The 15579-nt window shown below is 43.4% G+C and overlaps 1 protein-coding gene across 7 annotated transcripts in view; it reads left to right on the top strand.

Moving 5' to 3' along the window:
- PLXNA1 (plexin A1) overlaps positions 1 to 15579 on the top strand; it is a 471845-nt gene that overhangs the window by 417405 nt on the left and 38861 nt on the right. For 5 of the 7 annotated variants that reach the window (XM_070738367.1, XM_070738366.1, XM_070738363.1 and 2 more), the window contains exon 23: positions 4750 to 4816. In XM_070738367.1, the coding sequence (XP_070594468.1) occupies positions 4750 to 4816 (67 nt within the window). Of the gene's footprint in view, positions 1 to 4749; positions 4817 to 5856; positions 6077 to 10788; positions 11313 to 15579 lie in introns of those variants that run through there. The other 2 variants (XM_070738369.1, XM_070738370.1) reach the window with 2 other exon arrangements.

Genomic DNA, 15579 nt, shown 5'->3' with positions numbered 1-15579 from the left:
TCACATATAATATTTCCATTAGCTGGATGTAGCAGTCTGACATTACTAAGAGAATGCCCATTTTTTGCATGTTTTTAAAAGAAGAAAAACAGAAGTATATCAAAGTTAGAGACTGATATATGATTACACATTAGAAGGATTTCTTGTGGAAATTGATACTGTTTCTTATACTATTACATTGGGACAAATGATTTTTTGCTACAATTTTATTCAATGGGGAAACCTCGGTGAATTCTGGCTTCTAGATATAATCCCATATATTATCCTTTCTTAAGTCTGTAAAGAGTATATGCCTCCTACAGATAATGTGTAAAGTAAGCCCACATTATGAACACCGTCAACTTCATTATCACCTTATTCCTAAAGTCTCTGAACATTTTACTTCTGGTATGTACCAGCTAGGTTTTAAAGATCTTTGGACAGGGACTTTCTTGTAGCATTATATAGTAGTTGATTGCTACTAGCTACTAATATAGGATGCTGCAGGAAGAGAGAAAGAGAGAGAGACAGACAGACAGACGGACAGATAGATATAGCTTCTGTATAGCGTGTGTTTTTATGTGTGTGTTAATATCAATACATTCTAGAACTGAAAAAATAGATTCAAGATCACAAGACAACAGAGAAAGAACAGTTTTGAAGAAGAGACAACAAATGTAAAAATAGTATTGTTGTAGGCTGCCCAGAATCACTTTTGGTGAGATTGGAAGCTAGACAGCTTAATAGATAAATAAATAATTTGGTCTGCAGGTGTGTGAAGTGCTTCTCAAATAGTGGGGTGGGCTTCCTGGGGAGGGCATGGAGTGGTGCCAGGGGGGCACTTGACCCCAGGTTTTTTTGCCTCAGGAAGTAGGGTTTTTTGCCTCGGAGTAGCGCACAGCACAGAGGAGGAGATATGAAGTACAGATAACAAACTCTTAAGAGACACCATGGAAAAATATTTAACAGGGATGAAAAGAAAGGAGGAGAGAGATGGAGATAATGAGACAAACGTAAGTCTCCCAAAAGCTAAGACAAGGAAATATGATGAAGCGTATGTAGTGTTTGACTTCACTGTGATTACGGTGGGAGACGAGGAAAGACCAACATGTTTACTATGTCTAAAATGTTGATAGTAGACATGAAGTAGAAATTTGTCAAACTTGAGTTTTTTTCAGCGAAAACATACCAAATATTGCAAACAATTGTCCCAGAGAAGAGTTGGCGGGTGAGGGCACAAAATGTTTGCAAAATGTTACTTCTTAAGGGGGACATAACAGAAAATAACTGAGAAGCACTAATGTATAATATCATTCACAAAGTTTATTTCCCCAATTCTGAGCTTATAGTCATTCCCTGTATGTATCACTTCCTGCATAGGAAATGAAAGTTTATTCTAGAGCTTTCTTCCTCTGACCTATTCTTAAGCCAAACTGCCTTTACACCAAGCCTTAATATGCATGTTCTATGAAATCTTTATTATAAAATGTAGTCCTATGGACATATGGCAATTTAATAATTAAGCCTTGAATACAGAAAGCCATCTCAGAACAGTGACAGAAACCCGAATACTGTATTGTTATTTTTACTCCGAGCCAAGTTTATTCCAACAATTGGATTTTTAAAACTACAATGTATCTGGGCTATTTCAGACTTCTCCCCCTCTCCCCCGCCTTCTTTTTAAGGGACACACATTTTTTCCACACTAGCATTTCTATCATGCTGAATGCAAGCTGTCATTCTTTATCTTATAACCAGGCTGCATACCAGAAGGGAAAGAAAGGGATTTATTTAGAATACAGTATATACTAGTTGGGAAGTAGAAATTAGGTCATTTGTGTTTAAATTTGAATCCAACAATTTCCACTCCTACCCTTGTCACAACTTACCAGGGTTTTTTTTTGGTATGTGTGTGAGAAAAGCAAAAGAGGAATATAATGGGCAGAAAGCCAAAATGTGGAGAACTTCATTTGGTCAAGGCAGAAAGTGGACAGGAAATAACATTTTCCATGTTCCTGTTCTGCTCAGAACAATCTGCGCATCTTAACTGCTCCTTTCTGCCTGATAGTCCTTTGTGTCATGTAGACCAGTGTTTCCCAACCTTGGCAATTTGAAGATACAGTATTTGGACTTCAACTCCCAGAATTCCCCAGCCAGCGAATGCTGGCTGGGGAATTCTGGGAGTTGAAGTCCAAATATCTTCAAGTTGCCAAAGTTGGGAAACACTGATGTAGACTACTCAGAATCTATACAGTATAGCTTCTAGACTTAGAGAATTGGAATTTAGATTGTGTTGATTTTATTCTTTTTCAATAACACTCTTTCCCTGTTTCCTTCCAGCAATGAAAAAGCTGTTACCTTCTTGAGGTCATTAGTGTTGCTTGTGCTTTTGTGATCATTTGAATATGAAATAGCTGATCTGATGATTAATAGATGGAGCAGTTGAAAAAAAAATGTATAAAGAAAGAATTTCAATCAAAACTGCATTTTTTCATGCTGAATAAATGTGCATAGTTTAAGTGTTTGATAAATATGTTAATCTTAATGTTTACAACAGAGACATATTCATATCTCTGTTATAAACACTTAAGCCTCTTAACCCCCTTGATGCCATATGAGCTCTTTAACCCACATGTCCTTTTGGATGTCTCACTTTAATATATATATATTTCCCAATTGTAAAGGGCAAGAACCAGAAGGGAGAGAGTGTCCCAATCTGGGTTTTTCAAATTGATTTAAGTCTTCTGATTGTTTCTAATGAAGCAAAGATGGATTTTGAGAACTGGAGGAATCTACCTATCTTTTGTTTCATGCTTATACTTTGCACTCACTGATTAGTGTTGTATTCTGGGTGGAAGGTTCCTCTTAGTGACCATTGGCTAGACAACCATATGATACTTAATGTACAAGGTTGCTATTTTGTTAATAACATTAACATTAATAGCCCAAAAGGGCTATTACATTGTTCATTCCAACGGAAATATTTCACTGCTTTACAAAAGAGCTTTATTTTTTTTCAGCACGAATCCCAGCGGCCGATAAGGTCCCACAGAGTTGGCCTTCTCCGGGTCCCGTCGACTAAACAATGTCGTCTGGCGGGCCCCAGGGGAAGAGCCTTCTCTGTGGCGGCCCCGGCCCTCTGGAATCAACTCCCCCCAGAGATTAGAACTGCTCCCACCCTCCTTGTCTTCTGTAAACTACTTAAGACCCACTTATACCGCCAGGCATGGGGGATTTGAGACACCTTTCCCCCAGGCTTATTATATTTTATGTTTGGTATGTATGTTCTGTTTGGTTTTTTAATTATGATAGGGTTTCTAGTTTTTTCTTAATATTAGATTTGTGCCTATATATATTGTTTTATCGTTTGTTGTGAGCCGCCCCGAGTCTTCGGAGAGGGGCGGCATACAAATCTAATAAATTATTATTATTATTATTATTATTATTATTATTATTATTATTATTATTATTATTCGGCAGCTAACTATCTTTTACTATAATTGTTAACTGGCTGTAAGTGTGTAGAACTTATAGAAAACTTGTAAATGTGACTTTCTTCATTTCTGCTTCTAATGAATTGATGAGAAGATGCATAACTCTAGCTGCTTAGAGTCCTTAGGGAGTTGGGCGGCATAGAAATTGAATGAATGAATGAATGAATCTCTCAGGTACCCTGTATCACTTTGAAAGATTTGATGATGGTAGACTGGAACCAGGGATGGCAAAACTTTTTTCAGCTTGGATGCCAAAGGGTGTGTATGTTCACATGATAGTGTGCACATGGATGCCCATACCCAAAATGCAATGCCCTTCACATGTGCACGACTCCCCTGTGCTGCCCCCTCATGCAGGCACACAGGGCTCACGGAAGCCTCTGGATTTCCAGTAGGCTCGTTAGGTTATTTTTTGTTCTCCCTAGAGTTCAGGAAAGCCTCCTGAAGCCTGGAGATGGCAAAAAAATGGCCCAATGGGCCAATTGGAAATTCAGAAGTGAAAGGAAGTGGAGCTGCCCTTCTGCTTACCTTCAGATAGTTGCAACCAGGCCTTGCACAACTCAGCCCATTTTTTCTGCAGCTGGGTAGCCAATAACAGAGTTCTGGATTGATTGGGAGCTCTGATAATCTGCAGAGGCCTTTCCTAAAAGCCTTTCCTGAGGACCTCTCTAGCCAATAACAGAGCTCTGGATCAATCCGGAACTCTGTTATTGGCTACACAATCCTTGAGAAAAGCCTTCCTGGCTGCAGAAGAAATGGGCTGAGATGTGAGAGGCCTGGCTGTAACTGTCCAAAAATGAAGAAATTCCTGAAGACCTCTGACAGAGGAGGCTGAGGCTGAGCACAAAAGTGAACTTTCAGTTGGCCCATTGGCCCGTTTTTGCTGTGGAGAGAGCGAAAGCGGCTGAAAAGAAGGCCAAAAATCAGTTGGCCAATACATACATGTGTGCTGGAACTGACACAGTTCCATGTCTCACAGGCCTTCAGCTATGGCTTCATGGTCCACCTATGGCACGCCTGCCATAGCTTCGCCATCACTGTTATAGAGAGAGAATCCCGTTTCACTGAAATAGACTAAATCCAGCCAAATTGCAATTAAATTAAAACCATCTTTTAATGCTACATAATAACCTCAGTAATACTTTTTGTTTTAAAGTTATTTCAAAATTTTACTGTTTAAGTCTTTAAGGTAAATAACTAAAAGTTTTAAGATTTCAAGGGATAGGAGAATTCTGAATTTTCCTGTCATCATAATTACTTTCTATTTTTCTTACAGGACTGAGTCGGTTGCTGAAAAAATGCTGACCAACTGGTTCACATTCCTTCTGTATAAGTTCCTAAAGGTAAGAATATTACATATTACATGAACCACACTATAAGAGTGTCTGGAAGAAGAACTGAGACACTCATTTGTCAGAATCTTTAAAAAAAAAATATCTTTATTAAATTTTTCACTTTTTATATATCACAATAGTTTTTTAAACAGATCTACAGCCTTTTGTATACATTTATTATTTATTTATTGGATTTATATGCCGCCCCTCTCTGAGGACTCGGGGCGGCTTACAACATATAAACATCCTAAATCCAATTAATTTAAACTAGTTAATCTAAAAGCCCCAGTAACATTGTTTTTATATTGATACAGTTTGTACATTATCTTACAATATTTTCTAATTCTACATCTTCTTCACACACTTTCTCTTCTTTCTATCATCAATCCAATCATACCACTTTTCCATATTGCATAATAGTATGAATCTTTTTGTCCTTTAAATTCTATTGTTAATTTGTCCATTTCCGCACATTCAAATTTTTTTTTTAATTATAAAACTCTTGGTGGGTGTATTTGGGTTTCTCCAATATTGTGCACATGCAATCCTAGCTTCAGTTGTAATTTGTAAAATCAAATACTTAATATTTTTGTCATATTGTCCTTTAAATATTCCTAATAAAAGAGTTTTGGGATGAATTCTACTATTAACCCTACTACCTCTTGTAGCCAACTATGTATCCTTTTCCAGTATTTCTTCGCTTCTGGGCACAACCATCATGTGTGAAAGAAGGTGGCTTATTCTTTTTTACATTTCCAACAGGTCAAATTTAAATTGAGGTATATCTTCACTAGTCTCGAGGGGGTCATATGCCAGGGATAAGACATTCTCCACTGCATCTGGAAGGAGAGTCCAACATGGGTATTTAACCAATCCGATTGGTAGAGACTGAGTAAAAATTTACATAATAAAAGTTACCGCCCCCTTGCAGTCCCCCCATGAGCTCAGTTTTAAAAACTCAGTCCCAGAGTAGAGACATACTGAGTTTTGCTGAATAAATTTTAAGGTGTTATTACCAGTTTAATCTTTTTTCTTTTGTCTCCTTACAGATCTGATCAACGTTGGAGGCAGGGGTCTCTGTCCTCCGCGGACAACACCCCCAACGATCTCCTTAGGGGCTGCTTCCCCCCGAGGGAACTGCCCCCAAGAGGAGCACCTCAGCCCGGAGTCCCTGGCCTCAGCGGTCAAACAAGGGCTGCGAGCCGAAGGTGGGGGGGTCCGCCCCCCCCACTGGGAGGCTCGAGGAGAACGGCGACCCCCGGAGGGGTTCGCAGACAGCGCCGGAGCCCGAATCAGCTGTAAAGCGGCGAGGAATGCCGCAGAGACTTCCGCCGCCGCCGCAGCCGCCAGCGCTGGGATCGCCGCGGCTGGACTGGGCGAGCCCTGGAGGGCCGAGACCGGGCTGGGAAAGCCCGGAGAAGCGGCGAAAGGGGGGGTGAGCGCAAAAGACCCGCGAAAACGCTGGGCAGCGCCATTTTGACTACACCCCCCCACGGAGCGCAGGAGCGCCATCCGGAAGGGCTTCCGGCAGCTGAGAGGCGCGAATTGGGCCACGGCTCTAATGCGCAGCCGCAAGGGCGAGGCCAGCATCGGCAGCCATTTTTTCCTTCGTGACGAAGCTGTTGAGAGGCAAATTTCTCGTGATACTCCTATTATAACACCGGAGCTGTGAGTACAATGGAAGATAAGCCCAATACCGAGAAGGCCAGCTCCCCAGTGGTGAGCAAGGAGAAGGCTAAGGGGAAGGATAAGGAGAGGTCAAAGCCCTCCCAGTCCCCTGCTTCGGTGGCCTCATTAAAAGAGGCAGAAAAGCGCATAAAAGCGCTAGAGAAGAAATTGGAGGCAGCCTTGCACCCCTCCCCTTCTCCAGTACCTCTGACTCAGAGGCAGCCAACCACGCCTGAACCTGGGACCCCCCAGTCAGCCTTTGGACACCTGGGACCCCTACAGGAGGGTGACTGGTCCCCAGAGGGACAGTTCATGTCATTGCCACAGGCCCCGTCTCCAGCCTTGTCCTGGACTAGACCTGAACCTTCCGGGCTCCCAAGAAGGGGCACCCAGGCACCTTCTGCTACATTTACACCCACAGCGGCGGGGCTGCGCCCCCAGACTGGTTCATGGCAGCACATGGCTCCAGAATTACAGGAGATGTTTGCAAATGTCTATGCTCAAGGAGTAAATGCCGGGACAGGCCAGCAAGTGAACCGACCTCAGACTCAGGCAAGAAGCCTTTGGCCAATACCGCCCCCCTCGGGTTTGGGGTCTCTTTCAGAGGATCCGGACTTTGGCGAGGACAGTGATAAAGAGTATGAGTTCTCAGAGGATGAGAACACCCCAGAACAGCAGCCAGTGGCCGGACTGTTTAAGCCCACGCTGTTTCGGACTCTGCTTTTTAAGGCAAAGCAGGTAATGGACCTGCAGGGAGCGGCTAAGACACCAGAAGCAGAGACCGGCAAGACATCTGCTTCCCTTTTAAGAGAACCCCAACCCGAGTCGGACCACATCCCGGCATCGCATATCTTCGTTGAGGGAGTCAAAAAACCCTGGCAACACCCCGCAGCGGCTCAGGGCCCTTCGAATTTGGAGCGCAAGTTCTACACATTCGACGATGAGGTGGAAAAACTTTTGGAGTTTCCCCCCATTGACCAGCCAGTAGTCACGCTGGTTTCCAGTGCCCTTGTACCGTCAGAGACGGGGGAGAGCTTGAAACCAGAGGACAGAAAGGCGGAAACCCTATTACGCAAGACCCACCAAATGGCGGGCTGGGGTTTCAGAGCGGCTGCTGCGGCCTCCTTCTTCAACAGGGCCTCCATCATGTGGCTCCAGGAACTGCAGTCGCGCCTTGGCCCGGAGGAAGCCAGACTTCGCCAGGATATCAGCAAACTACAGGCCGCAGCTGAGTTTTCCGCCGACGCCACCCTACACGCAGCTAAGTTTGCCAGTAGGGGCATGGCCACTACGCTGTCGTCATGCCGGCTTTTGTGGCTGAGAAATTGGCCAGCGGACTTGAAATCAAAATGGCGCCTGGCCTCAGCTCCACTGCAGGGATCGATGCTCTTCGGTGACATTTTGGATAAAGTCCTCATAGAGGACAAGGACAAGAGGAAGGTCCTCCTTAAGTCCAATAGACGCCAAGACCGTCGTTTTACTCCCTACACCAGACGGCAGAACCCACGTTGGGATGCTTCTACCGGACAAGGTCAGGCGCAGAGAGGTTTTCACCAGAATCAGTACTCCCAGCAATCATTCAGGAATGATCGCGGATCTTATCAGGATCGTCCCAGAGGCTTCCAGCAGTCCAGGCGGCCCTTTCGTGGAGGCAACCAGAGGGGATATCGTCGTTCCAAATGACTCCTCCGGGCCCCTGCCTCTAGGAGGGAAGCTGCAGCACTTCAGCCCCTCCTGGCTGCTCACTTCCTCGGACAAGTGGGTTTTAGCCACCGTATCGGAAGGACTTCGTCTGGAATTCATGGGGCCCCCTCCTCATCGCTTTGTAAGTTGCCCGAGGCTTCGGGACCTACACAAGAGGCAGCAGATCCGCAAGGAGATTGCCCATTTACTGGAAATACAAGCCATCGAACAGGTACCTCAGCAGGAAGTTGGCAGGGGATTTTACTCCAGGATCTTCCTGGTACCCAAGACTTCAGGAGGATACCGAATGATACTGAATTTGAAACAACTCAACATCTACATCAAGTACAGGAGGTTCCATATGCACTCCTTACAGACTATTCTTCCCTCGGTACGTTCCAGGGACCTGTTGACTTCAATAGATTTGAAGGAGGCCTACCTCCACGTACCTGTACACCCGACACACCGGGAGTTCCTCAGGTTCTGCTCAGAAGGCGTACATTACCAGTACAGGGCAATGCCCTTCGGCCTCTCCTCGGCCCCACGGACTTTTACCAAGTTGCTGGACGCCCTGACGGCCAGTCTTCGGTCTCATTCTATCAGACTGATGGCCTACCTGGACGACATAATCATTTTGTCCAGGTCTCCCAGGCAGGCCAGAGAGGACTTAGCCAGAACAATACGGACCTTAGAAGCGCATGGCTTCACTATAAACGTGGAAAAAAGTCAGCTGTCTCCAACAACCAGACTACAACATTTGGGTTCCATCATCGATACCATATCAGGCAAGGTAACCCTCTCTCCCGAGAGGCAGGAGAACATTCATCGTCTGGTTGCCGGCTTGATCCGCCTCAGACGGGCCCCGATGGCGCTATTGTCAAAGGTGCTAGGTACGTTGGTGTCAGCCATAGGTATAGTTCCCTGGGCCAGACACCATATAAGAGGCCTTCAGTGGTTTCTTTTGCCAGCCCAGAGGGCCAGGGTCAGCCACTCGCAAAGGATTGTCTTCCTACCAAGGAAGGTCAAAGAGTCGTTGAAGTGGTGGCTCACCACAACAATTCAGGAGGGTTCCCCCTTTCGTACCCAGGACCGTCTCATTCTGACCACAGACGCCAGTTTATACGGGTGGGGTGCCCACCTGGGACGTCATATGGCCCAAGGACAATGGACAATAGAGGAATTGGCTTCGGTCAATATCAATTTCTTAGAACTAAGAGCAGTGTTTCTAGCCCTGTTGGCCTTTGCCCCCCTAGTAGAGGGCAAACACATACTTATCTTAACAGACAATGTAGCAACCAGGGCCCACCTGAATCATCAGGGGGGCACGAGGTCCCAACGTCTTATGGAGGAAACTATGCGGCTCTTCACCTGGGCCGAGACCCATTTGGCGTCACTAACCGCGGAACATATCGCAGGGACCAGCAACTCCACAGCGGATTGGCTCAGCAGGGCTACCCTGGACCCGTCAGAGTGGCGACTCGATCCAGACCTGTTCTACCAGTTGACCCAGAGGTTTGGGGTCCCCCTAGTGGACCTATTTGCCAGCGGCCAGAACACTCAGCTTCCGAGGTTTTTCACACGGTTTCCGGATCCAGGAGCAGAGGGGACCAACGCCCTACTGTCACCTTGGCCTCCAGGTCTCCTGTACGCCTTTCCCCCCGTGAATCTCATCCCGAGGGTGGTGGAAAAGATCCTTCACGAGGAGGCGGAAGTGATCTTACTAGCACCATATTGGCCACGTCGCCCGTGGTTCGCGGACTTGGTGGAACTTTCAGTGTCACCCCCGTGGAGGATTCCAGATCGGATCATCTCATTGAGCCAGGGGAATCTGAAACACCCAGATCCTCAGTGGCTACACTTGACAGGTTGGCACTTGAAAGGCATAAATTAAAGCAGTTGGACTTACCAGAGAAGGTTATAGATACCATGCAGGCTGCCAGGCGCCCATCGACTTCACGAATTTATCAGGCGACCTGGGCTGCGTTTTGTAAATTTTGCGACAAGGATTTACAGGATCCTAGGGAAGCTTCTGTAATAACTGTTTTAGAGTTTCTGCAAGCCGGGGTGGAACGTGGCTTAGCTCCTAATACTTTGAGGCGACAGGTGGCAGCCTTAGCCACCATGATTCAAACTCCAGAGTCTCGTCCCTTGGCTCAACATCCTTGGATCAGAGATTTTATTAAAGGAGCCACGAATAAACATTCTCCGCCTGTCAGGAGATTTCCATCCTGGGACCTCACGTGGGTACTTAAGGCTTTAACTAAACCTCCCTTTGAACCATTGAGGTCTATACCAATTAGGCTACTTTCCATCAAGACGGCCTTTCTTGTAGCTGTTACATCTGCACGCAGGGTGTCGGAGTTATCGGCGTTATCCGTGAGACCCGACCTCTGTGTCTTTTATCCGGATAGGGTGGTTCTTCGTTTGGACCCCACCTTTGTACCAAAGGTAAATACAGTGTTTCATAGGAAACAGGAACTTATTCTTCCGGATTTCTGCTCTCACGGGAGTCATCCATCAGAGCTACTGTGGCATAAGGTGGATGTCCGGAGAGCTCTAAAGATTTACATTAGAAGGACAGAGGAATTTCGTAAGTCTGAGAATCTTTTTATTTCATTTTCTGAATATAGGAAGGGACTTGGATTATCGGCCAAATCCATTAGTCGGTGGATTAAGGACTGTATCTCGGAGGCCTACAAGGCTGGAGGACACACAGTTCCAGAAGGATTGACAGCTCACTCAACCAGGAGTGCGGCGACTTCGGCGGCTTGGTCTACTCAAGCATCGATAGAGGACATTTGTCGAGCTGCAACCTGGGCAGCCCCTACAACATTTATTAGACATTATAAGTTGGACTCCTTTGCTTCAGCGGAAGCGGCCTTTGGCAGGAGGGTTCTTCAAAGAGTTTGTGTTTCTCCTAAGTCCCTAGTTAGACCTTCTCCCTCCCATGGGCTTTAAAGATCTTTGGTATATCCCATGTTGGACTCTCCTTCCAGATGCAGTGGAGAAGACCCGTTGTACCTACCTGAACGGTCTTCTCGATGCACTGGAAGGAGAGTCCAAACCCACCCGGTAGTTGCAGTTCAGGGACACCGGAGGTTGGGTTGGTTCATGAGTTCTTGCATTGGTCAATAAAAGTTGGTTATCCTCTTAAGTGCCTTTCGATTTTAAAACTGAGCTCATGGGGGGACTGCAAGGGGGCGGTAACTTTTATTATGTAAATTTTTACTCAGTCTCTACCAATCGGATTGGTTAAATACCCATGTTGGACTCTCCTTCCAGTGCATCGAGAAGACCGTTCAGGTAGGTACAACGGGTCTTTTGTTGTAGTTTTCTTCATAGGATACTGATTTTGCTGTTTTATAATTTCTATTCCAAATTTGTTCCCAGTCGGCCAAATATATGTATGTCCCACGTTTTTTGCCCATGTCCCTTTTACTATATCTTTGGCTCTGTGGAATTGTGGTTATATATTTTGGTAATCATTTTTTCTTCTGGGCCTGTCAAATATTTAGCTAATTGTTGTCTCTATCTCAATTCCAATTTCTTCACGGTCTTTCTTATATCTTGATTGGAGTTAAAGGTATGGCCACCATCTATAATTATGCCGGTTTTCCAGCTGCTCTCTACTTTTTTGTTTTCTAAATCCATCTAAGATATCTTTATATTTAACCATTTCACTCATATCAATTGTATTTGGATAGATCATCACCTCCATAGTGGACAGCCAATTAAGAATTTTCAAATAATGTTTGTTCTTCACTTCCTGCCATATTTGTACCAATGTCTATGGAAATATTTTTGTGATTTATTTTCTTTGTCCCATAGAAATGTGCGCCATCCCTTTTGTAGGTGATGACCTTCCAATGTCAATATCTTTTATCTGTTGGAAGTTGACAGTATATTTGGCTAGAATACTATGCTGTGAATCAAGAATTTAGCCCTCAGATTTCTGAGGGCTGATACTACATTAAGTCCAATTGTGATTTCATTTTCTGCAAAAACAAATAACAACATTAAGGTGTTTTCCATCCCTTGCTAAAACCTTTAGTTACAAAATCTAATACTATAAATGTTTAAAATATCCAATATATTATTTTAAAATCCTTTTCATTTGGTGCAATGAAAATGTTCTGCTTTGATTTTTTTAAATGTCCATTTTCCCACCGTTTTTAATCTTTATTATGAATTAGTTGATGCAAAGTGTGGATCGTTTTAAATCCATCTGAGGCACTGGTGGATATGTTAGATAAAACACACATGGAGAAGAGAGCTATTAACTAAAATATATCATTAATTCGAGAAAAAAGGGGACCCCCTTCAGTCCCCACAAAACCAGAATAACAGAGTTATTGCTAAGCAGTTTCCATTATTTTTGTTGCCTTTTGACATAAAATTTGTCAAGCTGAAATAATTACTTGCATCATGAAAGATACCCTCTGAGAACCTCTAGGTAGGAACTGTCTTGAGTCACGTCCTCCCAACCAAGCTATTTAAACTTTGCTATCTCTTGTTTCTTTGGAATGTTTCTCCCTCCCTCCTGGGAATCCAGGCTACATTCCACCACACCAAACTCTCAATAAACTCTGTAACTAGAGTTATAATAATAATTTACAGGATTCTTATGGTAGTATTACGTTCCACTGGTGGGTGTTTTTTTTTCTTTTGATAATCATTTAGCATGTCATTATTCTGTGATGTAACATTTTTCATTGGCTCAGTTTTCCATAGCCAAATCAGAGGCATGAATAAAATTCTGATTCTTTCAACACAGAGGATGCTTTTAATATTGCCTGAAGTAAAGCTTTGAATTGCTGTATCATAGATTAACTTAAAACTATAGTTTTGGAGCACACGGTGTTTGTTAAAGGAATTTTGAGGCACAGAAGGAAATCTAGGTTAATGGCAGCTACAGATCTACAAATCAAAAGTGATGCCTAAATAATAGGGGTTTTCCAGAGTTTTACTCAGTGAGTTGCTATGGCACAGTGCAGAGTTGCTTTTTGAAGAATATCTTCCCTTGTTAAAATAAAGGAAGCTTGGCTGCTTTCCAGAACAAGTTGAAAGCTATGCAGATGGCAAGCAATCACAATTGGGAAGAACTTAATACCATTGGTCACAGGCATTCCACTCTTGGCTTCCAGGGGCATCCTGCATCCTTGAAAATGTCTACATTGCTGTAGAACGTAGAACAATTTGCAAAGAAATAAGAACAACACATTTTTGCCTCTCTTTAAACTCCTATTCTGATATTATTGTTTTAAATTATCCAAATACAACTACACAATTTATTTTATTCTGGCTGTGTTTTTACACAGTATAATATTTGGCAGGAACTAAGTAAGGGACTGACTTCCATGCTGGTGAAGTCATAGAACATAAGTATCCGTACAAAGGATGGATGGAAACTTAGCAAAAAAACCTAGAAAAATATTTATATTACACTGGAAGTACAACTATAACAAATTCTCAGTTACTCAGTACTATCTCAGTACTATCTGAAGCTGATGATAAGTTTTACTTCTGTCAGGGAGAAATTGTTCAGCTAGTAGTTTTGTCACAAGTGTGCTGTTACCATACTTTGTATATTAAATGTAGAAACCACAAATACAGTCAAGATTTACAATTTATTACATACTGTGCTTAAGCATAGGATTCAAACAAAGTAGAATGAAATATACGGCTCAAACTGTTTATGGAATGTTCTAAGAGCTGTTCTTGGCTTTTTAAGAATAATGGTACATCCCCACTTCTTTCAAATACATCCTGATTCAGCAAATTCCTGAAATAGGTAAAAATGTATTTCTAAGTTGTGAATTTCTCACAGGTTTCCCTTGATTGCAGTTGTCAAGTTCCAAAACCCAGCTTGCCACTATGGAGATATCAGTCATGTTGCTACTACTTGGTTTTATTTTTCTGGGAGCTGTAGTAAACCAGTCAGTTAAAAGAAAGAAACAAAAATCAGATTGGTCAAAAAATGGGCCAACTTTCCTAATCCATCAGCCCTTGTCATCTTTACACCCTATATACCTGAGGATTTTCAGTAGAAAAGAGTAATGTTTGCAAACAACAGCTCTCATAAACTAATGTCTGGAGAAACATCCATGTAACAACTATGAGGGCATTTATGTGGACATAATAAAAGTGTGTTATAGGTCTTGTGGTATTAGAAGAAAAAGTAAGAGTGATGTTCCCAAGTGTTGGGAACATATGCCTCATCTAAAATGTTGGCAAACATGTCTTGCCAGGCAGGTTTCTGATGTATTAAGAAAGAAAAGACACATTTTATTTCCTTCCTCTCTCTCTTTCCACCTCCTGTAACCCTCTGAGAGGTTTTGGTGGGCAAATATTGCCAATATTTGTCAACCAATAGTTTGTCCTCAATGGTTCCAAATACACATGGAAGGAAGTAGGCAGTGGGGTACCAAAGGGTTCAGTCCTGGGCCCAGTACTCTTCAACATCTTCATCAATGACCTAGACAAGGGAATAATAATAATAATAATAATAATAATAATAATAATAATAATAATAATAATTATTATTATTATTATTATTATTATTATTATTATTTATTAGATTTGTATGCTGCCCCTCTCCGAAGACTCGGGGCGGCTCACAACAACAATAAAAACAATATTATAATGGCACAAATCTAATATTAAAAAACTAAAAACCCTATCATAATTAAAAACCAAACAGCACATACATACCAAACATAAATTATAATAAGCCATGTCTCAAATCCCCCATGCCTGGCGGTATAGGTGGGTCTTAAGTAGTTTACGGAAGATAAGGAGGGTGGGAGCAGTTCTAATCTCCGGGGGAGTTGATTCCAGAGGGCCGGGGCCACCACAGAGAAGGCTCTTCCCCTGGGGCCCGCCAGACAACATTGTTTAGTCGACGGGACCCGGAGAAGGCCAACTCTGTGGCCATTGGGATTCGTGCGGTAGCAGGCGGTTCCAGAGGTACTCTGGTCCAATGCCATGTAGGGCTTTAAAGGTCATGAACAACACTTTGAATTGTGACCCGAAACTGATCGGCAACCAATGCAGGCCACGGAGTGTTGTAGATACGTGGGCGAATCTGGGAAGCCCCACGATGGCTCTCGCGGCCGCGTTCTGGAGTTTCCGAACACTTTTCAAAGGTAGCCCCATGTAGAGAGCGTTGCAGAATAGAGGGAGAACTAACCACAATTGCAGATGACACCAAGCTGGCGGGGCTAGCCAACACCCCAGAGGATAGGCTGAAAATACAAAAAGATCTGGGAAGATACACTCCAAGACTAGGGAAGTAGTAATAACACTATATAATGCCCTAGTCAGATCATACTTGGAGTACTGCATTCAATTCTGGTCACCTCACTACAAAACGGACATAGAAATTATAGAAAGGGTACAGAAGAGAACAACCAAAATGATAA

Source organism: Erythrolamprus reginae, chromosome 2 (assembly GCF_031021105.1).
Source record: "Erythrolamprus reginae isolate rEryReg1 chromosome 2, rEryReg1.hap1, whole genome shotgun sequence".
Lineage (NCBI taxonomy): Eukaryota > Metazoa > Chordata > Lepidosauria > Squamata > Dipsadidae > Erythrolamprus > Erythrolamprus reginae.
This window is presented reverse-complemented; position numbering and strand designations above follow the sequence as displayed.